Source organism: Oryzias latipes, chromosome 2, assembly GCF_053564925.1.
Source record: "Oryzias latipes strain Hd-rR chromosome 2, Olatipes_Hd-rR_3.1".
Classification (NCBI taxonomy): Eukaryota; Metazoa; Chordata; class Actinopteri; order Beloniformes; family Adrianichthyidae; genus Oryzias; species Oryzias latipes.
The window spans coordinates 3,925,358-3,938,851 of NC_136238.1; the positions used below are offsets into that span (position 1 = coordinate 3,925,358).

General features: G+C 44.3%; 1 protein-coding gene across 1 annotated transcript; it reads left to right on the top strand.

Moving 5' to 3' along the window:
* Nucleotides 1-1,570: 1,570 nt before the first annotated feature.
* Nucleotides 1,571-11,731, top strand: LOC144982221 (NLR family CARD domain-containing protein 3-like). The gene is made up of 8 exons (XM_078930231.1): nt 1,571-1,602; nt 1,644-1,722; nt 1,883-2,081; nt 2,209-4,000; nt 4,093-4,266; nt 8,919-9,092; nt 10,839-11,012; nt 11,329-11,731. Exons 1-8 carry the CDS (start codon nt 1,571-1,573, stop codon nt 11,333-11,335), a joined length of 2,631 nt encoding a protein of 876 aa, XP_078786357.1. The 3' UTR covers nt 11,336-11,731.
* Nucleotides 11,732-13,494: the final 1,763 nt, after the last annotated feature.

Genomic DNA, 13,494 nt, shown 5'->3' on the forward strand with positions numbered 1-13,494 from the left:
GAAATTATAACAATATCTGCACCTGTAGATTCAACCCAAATTCTGACCAAGTCCATCTTTGGCAGTAAGCTGCACACTTTAGGATGAACATATTTAACACCAGACAATGATCTGAAATCAGAGGGAGTCTGGGAATATTGCAGCTCAGGGCCAGGATGTGGCTGCACATTTCCTGACAAAAGCAGAAGTCAGACAATCAGCATTCTACTTTTCACATTTGACTTAACCTTAATGCTTAGACATGTGAAGTAAGACAGAGCCCCCCCACTGAGTGAACAAGTGACATCCTTATACAGAGCAAGGATACACTGACCTCTAGGCAGGTCTCTGGGCAAAGCAGGCGTCAGGTTTATACCAGAATCAAACAGTCTGTGGCTGTTCTGAACTCAGAAAAGCTGCAGAGGATGTCCACTGGTAGCAAATACCTTTCGGATCAGGGTGATTTCCAGTTCTCCTGCTAGAGGCCCAGAAACAACTGCTCATCCCAAGATCCCAAAAGGCCAATGGGCCTCTAAATGAAATAAGTAATGCCATCATCCACAAATGTAAACACTTTCTATAGACCTCAGAATAAAAAAAAACTTCACAAGTGCAGGCTCAGGCCTGTTAGCTCCAGGAGGATGCAGTCATCAAATTCCAACAGCATTCATAGATCCACGTGTGAACAATCCATGAAATATTGACTGCCAGGTTTAAAAGAATGAAAAGATACACAATAATAAAAAAAAGATGCAGTTAAAATGGTTAAAAACGGCACAAACAGACAGACACATAACAGACAAAATAACTTGCTGCCATCTTGGTTTGACCCCCCCCCCCATGTAATTATTGTGGCTGTAGAGGCTGTAGATCAGGGGTCTCAGACTCAGTTTACCTTGGGGCCCCTGAAGGCAGAGTCTGGACCCTCAGCACACATGCAAATGCCTGCAGCTGGTGGGTATATGGGAGTAAATTAGAATCAGAAAAAATCCAATCTTCTGAATATTTATGTGTGGATAAAGCAGTAATGTACATTCTGACTGCACATACATACGTGTGAACAACATCAGCCTTTTTTTTTTTTCTGGACATGATTGTTTCCACGGTTTCACAGGAATGCTTGAAACATCATTTCTGCATCCAAAGCCGTCCCCGGAGCTCAAACACCGTACTGAAGCCACTTTTCTGCTCCTCTGTTCTCCTGGGAGAGAGTTCTCTGGACTCAGGCAGCTCGCTATGACTGGAGTAGCCAGAAGTCCACAAGTGTCTCTATTGGTTTGTTAGGGAGGATGGTATTAAACGCTGAGCTACAGTCCACAAAGAGCATCCCTGTTAGCTCTCCTCTAGCTCTAGGTGGGACAGAGCATCATGGAGGGCTGTGGTCACAGAGTCCTCTGTGGATGGACTGCCTCGTTAGGAAAACTGCTCAGAATCCAGACATGGGGGCAGCAGAGACATGAATCCAGCCTTTGGCTCCAAGACAGTCTAGACACTTCAGTGACTCTGTAGACATGGACAGAGAGGTGTTGATATGATCCATTGGTTTGCTGTTCTCCATCTGAACTGTGAACTAGAACATTCTAGCTGTGACATGACTCTAGTTAGTTTGGTTTCAACCTACCAGTACAGACAGAATGGAGCTGATTGCTGCTGACTCTCCACAGACTGGACCAGCAGAGCTCAGAGACTCCCAGTGGTCCGTCTGTCCAGCAGCATCAAACACAGCTGGACTCCATCTTTCTGGTCTGTACATGAACAACAACTACTTTCCATCATTCTGTCCACAGTCGTCTCCATGCTGCACTTTGCAGACCAGTGGATTGTCAGAGTGTCCAACATGGAGCTGATGTTTGGCTCCATGACTTCACTCTGATTGGCTCATTCATCTGGAATTCTGTTGCAGCTGCTGGAGGACAACATTGTCACTTTTGTCAAGAAGGAGCTGAAGAAGATCCAGAAGCTTCTGAGTCACAGGGAGGAAGAGGAGGAGCTGGAGGCTGAAGATGAAGAGCAGAGGAGCAGCAGAGAGTCAGTGATGAAGATCACAGTGAACTTCCTGAGGAGGATGAAGCAGGAGGAGCTGGCTGATGAACTGCAGAGCAGTAAGAGGATTTCTCTGAAGGTTTCAGCTGCTGAGAAATGAAGATTTCCTGATGTCTCAACAGGGATTCAAACCCTCATCATTCAGGGCTGCAGAGACTTGATTTACTGTTTGTTGTCTTCATTCAGGATCTCCTGCTGCAGTTTGTCGACATGAAGTCCAATCTGGTCTGAAGAAGAAGTTCCAGTGTGTGTTTGAGGGGATGGCTAAAGCAGGAAGCCCAACCCTTCTGAATGAGATCTACACAGAGTTCTTCATCACAGAGGGAGGAAGAGGAGAGCTGAATGAAGAACATGAGGTCAGACAGATTGAAGCAGCATCCAGGAAAGCAGACAGAGCAGAAACAAGCATCAGACAAGAAGAGCTCTTCCAACTCCCAGCTGGAAGACCAGAACCAATCAGAACCGTGATGACTAAGGGAGTGGCTGGCATCGGGAAAACAGTCTTAACACAGAAGTTCACTCTGGACTGGGCTGAAGGCAAAGCCCACCAGAACCTCCACTTCATATTTCCATTCACTTTCAGACAGCTGAATGTGCTGAAAGAGGAGAAGTTCAGCTTGGTGGAACTTGTTCATCACTTCTTCCCTGAAACCAAACAAGCAGGAATCTGCAGCTTTGAATACTTCCAGCTCCTCTTCATCTTTGATGGTCTGGATGAGAGTCGACTTCCTCTGGACTTCCACAAGACTCGGATCCTGAAGGACCCTAGAAAGTCCACCTCAGTGGCTGATCTGCTGACAAACCTCATCAGGGGGAACCTGCTTCCCTCTGCTCTCCTCTGGATAACCACACGACCTGCAGCAGCCAATCAGATCCCTGCTGAGTGTGTTGACATGGTGACAGAGGTCAGAGGGTTCAATGATCCACAGAAGGAGGAGTACTTCAGGAAGAGGTTCAGAGATGAAGAGCAGGCCAGCAGGATCATCTCCCACATCCAGAGATCCAGAAGCCTCCACATCATGTGCCACATCCCAGTCTTCTGCTGGATCACTGCTACAGTTCTGGAGGATCTGCTGAAGAGCAGAGGAAGAGGAGAGCTGCCCAAGAGCCTGACTGAGATGTACATCCACTTCCTGGTGGTTCAGGCCAAAGTCCAGAAGGTCAAGTATGATGGAGGAGCTGAGACAGATCCTCACTGGAGTCCAGAGAGCAGGAAGATGATGGAGTCTCTGGGAAAACTGGCTTTTGAGCAGCTGCAGAAAGGAAACCTGATCTTCTATGAATCCGACCTGACAGAGTGTGGCATCGATATCAGAGCAGCCTCAGTGTACTCAGGAGTGTTCACACAGGTCTTTAGAGAGGAGAGAGGCCTGTACCAGGACAAGGTCTTCTGCTTCATCCATCTGAGTGTTCAGGAGTTTCTGGCTGCTCTTCATGTCCACCTGACCTTCATCACCTCCAAACTCAACCTCATGGAGGAAGAACAATCACAGATCTCTCAGCCTGAACAGAGCAGTCCAGTCCAGTTGTACCAGAGTGCTGTGGAGAAGGCCTTACAGAGTCCAAACGGACACCTGGACTTGTTCCTCCGCTTCCTCCTGGGTCTTTCACTGCAGACCAATCAGAGTCTCCTACGAGGTCTGCTGACTCAGACAGGAAGTAGCTCACAGACCAATCAGGAAACAGTCCAGTTCATCAAGAAGAAGATCAGTGAGGATCTGTCTGCAGAGAGAAGCATCAACCTGTTCCACTGTCTGAATGAACTGAATGATGGATCTCTAGTGGAGGAGATCCAACAGGTCCTGAGGTCAGGAAGTCTCTCCACAGATAAACTGTCTCCTGCTCAGTGGTCTGCTCTGGCCTTCATCTTACTGTCATCAGAAAAAGATCTGGAAGAGTTTGACCTGCATGAATACTCTCCATCAGAGGAGGCTTTTCTGAGGCTGCTGCCAGTGGTCAAAGTCTCCAACAAAGCTCTGTAAGAACTCTCATGAAAATCACCTTCAGTGAACAAATGAATCTGATGGAAACATGAAAGATTCAATAACTGCTGTCTCTTTGTTTTCTCAGACTGATAGGCTGTAATCTGTCAGAGAGAAGCTGTGCAGCTCTGTCCTCAGTTCTCAGCTCTCAGTCCTCCAGACTCAGACTTCTGGACCTGAGTCACAACAAGCTGCAGGATTCAGGAGTGAAGCTACTGTCAGCCGGACTGGAGAGTCCAGACTGTAAACTGGAGATTCTCAGGTCAGCTTTCATTCAAATCTTGATTCCCTACAGTGTTTTTCAACCAGTGTGCCGTGAGAGATGATACTGCTGAGTGACTGTTTTCTGATTTGCTGTTTGTGTCTGCGCGAGGCTGCACATCCGTTGCTCTGCGTGTGAATGTTTGTACGTTTCAGACCTTTAGATCTACTTATGCAAGCCAGCATTAGTAGAATGGTTTATCTTAGGAATGAACTACTGATGCTCAGGAAACATAAAAACCCCTGGAATCCGTCCTGTTATTCCATCGGAGCTTATGCGGAAATACCGGGGATGCCGAGCTGGTCGTAAACACAAGGCGAAGCTGAAGGCTAAGGCGGCTAACCGGCGGCGTTTCAAACCATTCATCCCCTCCGTCATTATGGGAAACGTTAACGCTCTGTCCAACAAGACGGACGAGCTTACTGGACTGATCAGGACACAGAGCTGCTACATGGAGAGCAGCCTCCTTATCTTCACCGAGACATGGCCAACCAGCTATGTGCTGGATTTTAACGTGGATCTGCCCGGCTTTACCACCTCTCTGTGTTTCCATTCCTCCGAGAGCGGAAGCACAGGCGGCTCTCCAGACAATCTACAACACAACCACAGAACTGCAGTCCAAGCACCCAGGAAACCACTCTGCCCACCTTTCACCAATATGTCGACTGCCCCACTCGAAATAACAGGAGGGCAGGCTGTGTGGTGGGGCGGAGCCTGGAGACAGTGGAGACATGGCACCGTGACAGAATGAACGTACATTCAGTTCATTCTGTCTTGTAATGGATCGATCGACCAATCGATCCATTACAAGACAGAAGAACTGAACGTCAGTTCATTCTGTCATGGTGCTTTTATTGCATGTAAAATCATGTTTTTACTTTTTCCTCAGTTTGATATTTATAGTTATATTATAATATAGTTAGAGACATTTTCCACACCTGGACAGAGTCATTCTTTTTTTTATTGTAGTGCTGATCAGTCTTAGTATTCATTTTAAAACTTGTTGACATTTGTCAGAACAGCCTTAAAGTCTGGGTTTAACCTGTCCCCCCCCCCCCCCCCACACACGTGTCTCCGTCTGTCTAGAGATTAAAGCAGCTGAACTTTATGTTTTCTCTCATATGCACACATTTGTGTATCCACAGGATACACAAATGTGTGCATTTAGTGAGTGAAGTGTTCTGATTGGATGGTAAGGGACTATGAGGTCCTTAATATAGGACGGGGCCATTCCATGTAAGGCCTTATAGCAGGGGTCGGGAACCTATGGCTCGCGAGCCATATATGGCTCTTTTGATGGTCACATGTGGCTCGCAGACAAATCTTTAATTATAGTTTTTTCTTTTTCATTAGACCAGTCCTTCTCGGGCGCGATGCGATGCCAGAGGCGCGCAGTAGTAGCGGTGCTTAGAGAGAGAAATCTGCGCCAGCACTAGTATAAGTTTACAATTGTCTATTATTTCACAGAGTTTGTACCAGCCGGAAACCTGTGAATTGCAGTGCCTAAAACTACGCGCTCCCGTCTCTGAGGAAGAGCGCGCAGTTGCGGGGACGGGATGTGTGAGGAAGAAAGCAGAGGGGGGGGGGTGAGGGGTTGTGGGAACAGGCAGCAGGTCAAACGCGTAGGGATTGTAAAAACGTAAAACCCGCTGCCCGTCACTCACTGCAGCGTGTGAGTGTGTGTTTGGCTCTGCGTCTGCATGTGAGCAGTCTGTCTCACATCTACAGAACATTCAGACCTACGATGACGTTTAAAGTCTCAACGCCTGCATGAAGCAGAAACTCACCACGTATCAACCAGACTAGACCATCAGCAAAACTACTACGAGAAATACTCATCGTTTATTAGCAACAGCATAACAACGTTATTAAAAAGAATCCACAGACTTATTGGACTTTAGAAGTGTTGAAATTACATCAAATGCACACATTCACCTGTATATTTAATTTTAAACATATTGTCGCGGACTGAGTTTAACTTGGCTGTTGGGCCGCGTTATAAGTTCTGGAGTTCATTGATCGCATCAAGCAGAGATCTGATTGGCTCTCAGTTCTGTCGCTCAGCCTGTTGTTAGGTAATTTGGACCAATGGGGTTCAGCTATGGGCCGAATAAGGGAAATGGGAGGGGCTGGAGCGGGAGCAGGGGAATATAAAGTTTGTAGAAGCGTTCTCGTCTCGTCTCGGCGGGAGAGATTCAGGAGTTGCTGAATTAATTGTTCGGCGTTTGTTGCGGTCTGCAGTAACCAGAATAAAGAACTTTAAAATATGTTAAGTCTCCGTGCCTCAGTGTGGGAAAGGGACGCTACATTATTGTATGGCTCTTTCGAAATTACATTTCAAAATATGTGGCGTTTATGGCTCTCTTGGCCAAAAAGGTTCCCGACCCCTGACTTATAGGTTAACAGGAGGATCTTGAACTCTATTCTGGAATCAACTGGGATCCAGTGAAGTGAAACTAACACAGGAGTGATGTGATCTCTTCTGCTAGTTCCAGCTAACAATCTGGCTGCTGCGTTCTGAATCCCCAGTACCAGTCTGCCAGTGGCTCCTCTGTTGGACCAATCAGGAACTGCGTCTCATGAGTGAGTTCATTCACTCAGCAGTGGAGTTCCATCTGGTAGAGTGATCTGTAACCCAGAATGGTGGAAATTAGGGCTGCACGATATGAGGAAAACTTGCGATATGCGATATTGGTGATTAATATTGAGATAACGATATAATTTGCGGTATATAAACAAATAGCAAAACAACCCAAAACATCATTTCCATTTCACTGCAACAGTTTAAAAATTATACTCCAAATGACCCTTGTTGACGTAGGAGGCAAACATAAAAGGGCTCATCTGATTGATCAACAACGTAAACGGGTCTTTCCGATTGGTTAAATGCATAAAGGGATTCATTTTATATATTTCAAGCTGCCATGAGTTTGTTTTAGCACATTTAAGGTAACCATTTATTGCGATTTTCGCCATCTTTTATGGTATGTATACTGCACAGCTTGATGTTGCGATAACGATAAATTTGCGGTATATTGTGCAGGCCTAGTGGAAATGTACCAGTGCTTGTGGTTTATGAGGGCGTGTAGATGTGCACAGTGAAGGGCAGTATTAGTATTGTAGTAGTAGTATTGTATTTATATATTTATTCATTCATTCATCTTCTAATCCGTTTGTCCCTTTATGGGTCATGGGGCTGCTGGAGCCTATCCATGCCACTTCTTAATGTAATTTAATTTGACTTTTTATGTATTAATTTAGTTTTGATTTCTTTCTAGCCTCTTCCAGCTGCAACTCAAACATTTCTAGACGTCTTCAAATTTATTTTCTTCCTTTTAACATTAAACCTTTATTCCACAATTGTTTCTCACTTTCAGGTTCATTTATTATAGTTTGGTTGTTAGTCTGAGTTTGTTAGTTTCAATCCTATTATCATACAGAGTCATAGTCTGCAGAAACATTAGTTGTGTAGCTAACATTGTGTAGACACCAGCACTGCACACACACTCCTCTGTAGCATTTGCAGTCCATTCTAAACAAAACGCTCTGACTTCATCTCCATGAGAAACTCAAGGCTGCAGACCTGCAGCTGAGGAGAGGCTGAACTCTAGGATGTGTGTCCAAACAATATGACTGATTATAGTTTCTGAATGCATCGTCAGTGGACACAATGAATGGAAACATTGTCTGTCCTATTGTCCATTATTTTAGTCTTATCATAACTATTCGTGGGTCTGGAAAAGCTGGGTGTGAACTAACAGCATTTCTCTGCAGTGATTCCAGAAAAAGTTTCCTAACAAAAATCAAATTTCTCTGCAGAAACGACATCATCCGTTGTAGAATCAGAGATTCAGGAGCCTCTAAAACTGTGTGTGTGTGTTTGTGTGTGTGTGTGTGTGTGTGTGTGTGTGTGTGTGTGTGTGTGTGTGTGTGTGTGTGTGTGTGTGTGTGTGGGTGTGTGTGTGTGTGTGTGTGTGTGTGTGTGTTCACTGCTCTGTCCTGTCAGACGTCATCAGATCCTCCTTGCTGGGTTTCATTTGCTTTTGCATACGCTGGTTCCCCAATCACCTGGACCTCCAGCTGTCCCCAGAGCCCCCACTTCTCTTTATCTACCTAGCCATGTCACCAACACAACTCCAACTAAACACAAACACACAATTCACACACACAACCACAATTGGTTTGTTAAAACACAGAAAAATCAAGGGACAACAGTCCATCACCTTTAACACAATAAAAACTTCTACACAAAAGCACAAACTACACAATACAACACTTAAATATCTTAACCCCTAAACAAATAAACTATCTCACTGAAATGAATCCATTAGTATGTTCACCTCCAAATTCTGCACGGCTGAAAAGCGTCTGATGAAGTGTCTGATTCTTCATCTCTTCTGCTTTCTGGATCTTCTACTCTGACAGAAGAGGGATTGACAGAAAATGCTTTTTGTTCCTAATTCTGCCTCCAAGTGATTCTTTGTTGTGTTGTATGGTGTGCGCTTGTGTAGCTTGCTAGCTGCTATTTTCCTCTGTGTTGTGAGAAGTGGGCAGTGTCTCATCAGGGCGGGTCCCACCTGACTTAATGGACCAAGTTCCTGGACCTCCAGCTGCATCACTGCTCCTGAACACACTTTTCTGTCTGATTGCAGGTTGTGGAGATGCAGTTTGTCAGAGATCAGCTGTAAAGCTCTGGTCTCAGCTCTGAAGAAAAACCCGTCCAATCTGACAGAACTGGACCTGAGCTGGAACAACCTGCAGGATCCAGGAGTTCTTCATCTGTGTGGTTTTCTGGAGAGTCCAGACTGCAGACTGCAGACTCTGAGGTCAGACTCCATGTTTCAGTTGTGTTCACATCAAGGTTATTATAGTTAACGATAACGAACGAAAAAACTAAAACTAGAACTAAAAAAACATTTTCGTTAACTGAAATAAAAATAAAAACGAGAGTTTTAAAAAAACCGAAAACTAACTAAAACTGTTTGCTGTGTGTATAAAACGAACTGAAACTAACTAATATTAACCCCAAAAAATACTTTGTTTTCGTCTTTGTTAATACATAAGTCTTTTGGGTTGAAATAAAGTCTATTTACTTCACCCTGCTAGTTTTACTGTGTATCTGAACCTTACGGCATTACGTTGTCTGTGTCGTCACATGATGTCTGTCAGACACTGCCGGCTAGCTTTCAGCATTGCCAGATTGGGCGGTTTTGGTTCTAAATTTGCGGGTAAAAATGGCTTTGGGCGGGTATGCATAATTTGGGCGGTTTTAGGGTCTGTTCGGCGGGTTTTTCCCTCTCATGAATATATAATAGCGGACTACGTCTATCTACGTCTGCTGGGGGGTATTCCAGAAAGCAGGTTATGCTAGCTCCCACAATAAGTTTGAGGCTAAGGAAGTTGATAACCTCAGCTTTCGGTTCCAGAAATGGAGGTATGTTTCAGGGTATGTCAAGTTACCATGGCATGATGAACTTTTGCACTCCGTGCATTTTTTTCCATTCTTTTTAGTGTTATAAAAATGAGAATATCTGCCGGCTCAAACTTAGACATATGAAAGTTCAAGAAATATAAGTAATTAAGATGGAAAAAAGATTAATGAAGTAATGTGACATTTAGTTAGATAAATACGTAAATTTGAGTTGTATAAACATTTATTGAGTTTGAATAAATTTAACTAAATTATTAGACTCCATGTTTCAGTTGTGTTCACATCAATATGATGACAAAGTTGTGTTAGGACTGAACTGCAGACATGAGGCTCATCAGCTCTGCTCTGTGTCTTTGGTCCAAGAGACTCCTTTAAAGCGCGTGCAGAAGCAGCAGCCTCACGTGCACGCTCACATGCACTCTGAGTCCTGCTGTGTTTCAGCAGATGCAGCTGAGAGTCCAAAGGGTTAGGGTGACAGAGTCCTGCTGCAGCTGGATGCTGCTCTGACAGACACATCCTCCACAAACATCCTCACCTTTTCATCCACAAACATCATCACATCATCCATCAAAGCTCCCAGCAGCTTCTGACTCTTCATTCAGAGCTGAAGTCATGCTTGATCAGGGATCAATGTCCAACATTTGCTGCTGACTCTTCCTCATCACTTCCTTCTTCTCTCTGCTTTGATCTGTTGGAGCTGAAAGTCTCTGCTTGAAGGGCTGCAGCAGAGAAGGACTGGAAGATCATCTCCTGAAAACTGGGAGGAAGACTTTCCAGCATCCTGCTGCTGAAATTCTCCCATGATTCAGTGCTGTTTGGAGAAGAGCTGAGCAGAAAGAGGAAGTGGACTTTTTCTGCTGTTGCTGCAGAAACATCAGTTGCTTTGGATGCAGCCACAGGCTGATGTTTGACTTCCACACATCTGGACTTCTTTCCTGAAGCAGCTGCATGTTGTCCTGAATGTTCCTGAATGTTCTTCTTCTCTGCTTCTGCTGGACTCTTCTGATCTGCTGCTGTTGCTTCACATCTTTGGACTTTTTCTAAACTTTCTGATCTTCTTCAGCTCTGAACTCTTTAGAAGAAGTGAAGGATGAAAAACAGGAACCTTGTCTTTAAACTCAACTCTTTCTTCTGGATTCAGGTTGAGGAACTGCAGTTTGTCAAAGTCCAGCTGTGATGCTCTGGTCTCAGCTCTGAAGTCCAACCCGTCCCACCTGACAGAACTGGACCTGAGCTGGAACAACCTTCAGTCTTCAGATGTTCAGCAGCTCCAGGATCTGGTGGAGAGTCCAAACTCCAAACTGCAGACTCTGAGGTCAGTAGAGGGTTGGAGTCAGTCCAGCTGCTTCCAGATGTTTAGTCCTAAAGTTAGTCTGAGAGCAAAGATGCAGAGTTTCCTGTGAAGCTGCAGCTTCTCAGTGAAGCTCTGAGGAGAATGATGACAGGCTTCAGGACAACAGTCAGCCAATCAGAGCAGCAGAAGCTCCAACAGGTGAAGATGACAGGAAGCTGCTGCTCTGAACAGGACTGAAGCTCCTGCTGCTCTTTCTGCTGCTGTGCTGCATCACTGACTGACAGACCAGGATCAGGAGACACTCCTTCATCTCTGTCTCTCTACTTTCTCTCTGCAGCTTCTGAGTCTGATGTTCCTCCTGGAGGAGCAGAGAGGAGCAGCAGCAGCAGCTGGTCTGCAGAGATGTGGTGACTGGACGGTGTTCCTGGGAGGTGGAGAGCAGAGTGATGGAGGAATCAGAGGAAGTGGAGATGAGTGTCAGAGCTGCAGCAGGAACTGATCTGAGATCAGCTCCACTGTCTCTCAGTTATGGTGCTGCAGCTCCCCCAGTGGACTGATGGAGAACTGCACTTCCTCTAATTCTAACTTCACTATGGGGTCAAATTGTGAATTTTGGTCGTTTTCTGCAAATAAACACTGATATGAATTTGTAACAACAACCAGTAAATAGCTGGTAAACTAACCTGGCTCCAGTTAGTTTCCATTTTAAATAAAAAAGTTTCCTCTTGGTTCAAAGTAAACCTGGACGGTTTCTCTAAACTGATGTGGATGGAGGCCCTAGCTCTAGCTGGAAACACTGCTACAACGTGAAGGGGATTGTCATGGATGGTTACCTCTCAGGTTGGACACGCCCCTGACCAGGTGCCAGTGGTTGTATTGATGATTGAGGATCAGATAGAAGAGTTGGAGCAGCATAGCAGCCCCAGTCTGCAGTCTAACAGTGGTGACATCAGGCTGGGCTCATGGGCTGATTTGGAAGAGACAGAAACTGTCAACTTTGTAGGGGAGAGCTGCCATTTTCTGTCAAATCCTTGTTCTCCTGTTTCTTTTAGTGGTCAGACAGTCAGCATGTAGGTTTAGGACTTTTATTTTGTAGGATGTTGTGTTCGCCTTGGCTCTCCCTGAATTTAAGATGCTCCTAGAATAAATTCCAGTTATTCTTTATCTCCACTTCTTTGTTTTTTCTACACATTTATCTGAATCATTTCACTTATTTACGTTTTCTAAAGTCGTGACGCTGCAGCTACTAAATCTGATGGATAGAAACCAGAAATCCACAAAAACCAAAAGAATCAAACAATAAAAATGTACAAATGTATCTGAAATAGACATAAAACTAGTTTGAATGATGTTTTTCTGCGTTAAATGAAGGAGTCACCAACGTGAAAAGAGAAGTTGATTGAATCAGTGATGAACAGAAGCACAAATACAGAAAGACATCCTCAGCGGGGGGGTTACCAGCAAACAGCACCTTTAGCCAAAATAGATCCAGATGTGAGAATCAAACACTCCTCTACACACTGAAGCAAGCAGCTCTACAAAAGGTTCTGGTTCTGTTTGGAAGAGGAAAAATACCAGCAGAACTTTAGTCATCAACAAGTTTAGGAAAACGTCTCTGCTGCAGAACACAGGAGAACCAAACCAACTCATGTGTCTGTGTGGGACTGGAAGTTCAGAAAAGTCCTCATGGCTTTGAGATGCTTTTTGGGAACAAACAGATCCCAGAGTGGAAAGCCCACACCATGACAGCGCCGCCTCCTTTAAGGCTGGAAGCTACATCTCCAAAATACACTTTGGTGGCTGTTTTGGAGCAGATGAGAACTTTTTCAAACGCTAAAAACGTCTGCAGCTAGAAAAGTACAACTCTGTTGGACAACGTGCTTTTATTTTGAAAATTACAATGACTTGGTTTCATTTAAAGTAGATTTATAAATGTGTGTATTTGTTATTTACAATGATGTTCTTATTGCAAACCTGAAAGGGAATCCTTGTAAAATGGCATCATGTGGAATAAAGTTTGGGAAAAAAAAACACAACAAATCAACACAGAGTGCTTTCTGCAGGATGTTTGTGTGCATTTATACACGCCAACATATCCCAGAATTCCCTGGTTTCAGCGCCATCATGTTTTAAAAACAACTTTATTCCACAAAAAGCAAATAAATCCAGTAGAAAACATCAAACTAAAGCTTGGTGGGTGATGCTAAAGCTGCTGACGCCCTATTTTTAGATTTGATTATTATTGAAATATAATCATTACAAACTCTCAGACACAACCACACAATGATGCAAGGCACAGCTCTACACACACAAAACAACGTCTACATGTCTAAAAATCTAGAAATCTTTCAGCATCAATGACATTTCAAGGCATTTAACAATCTGGACTCTAGATCAGTAACTATTCTGGAGCAGATTTCCAAATGTCATCAATAAAGGATTTGAGTTCTGAATCCATTCAATGAGGAGAAATACAGTCTGACTTCAATTTCAAACACAGTCA

What these genes read in the sequence shown, in the direction of transcription:
- LOC144982221 (XM_078930231.1), top strand. Translation starts at nt 1,571, where the DNA reads ATGACTCTAGTTAGTTTGGTTTCAACCTACCA. An exon ending in GGCTGATGAACTGCAGAGCA is followed by an intron (nt 2,082 to 2,208) that starts GTAAGAGGATTT and finishes GTCTTCATTCAG; the next exon opens with GATCTCCTGCTGCAGTTTGT. An exon ending in TGCAGACTGCAGACTCTGAG is followed by an intron (nt 9,093 to 10,838) that starts GTCAGACTCCAT and finishes TTCTGGATTCAG; the next exon opens with GTTGAGGAACTGCAGTTTGT.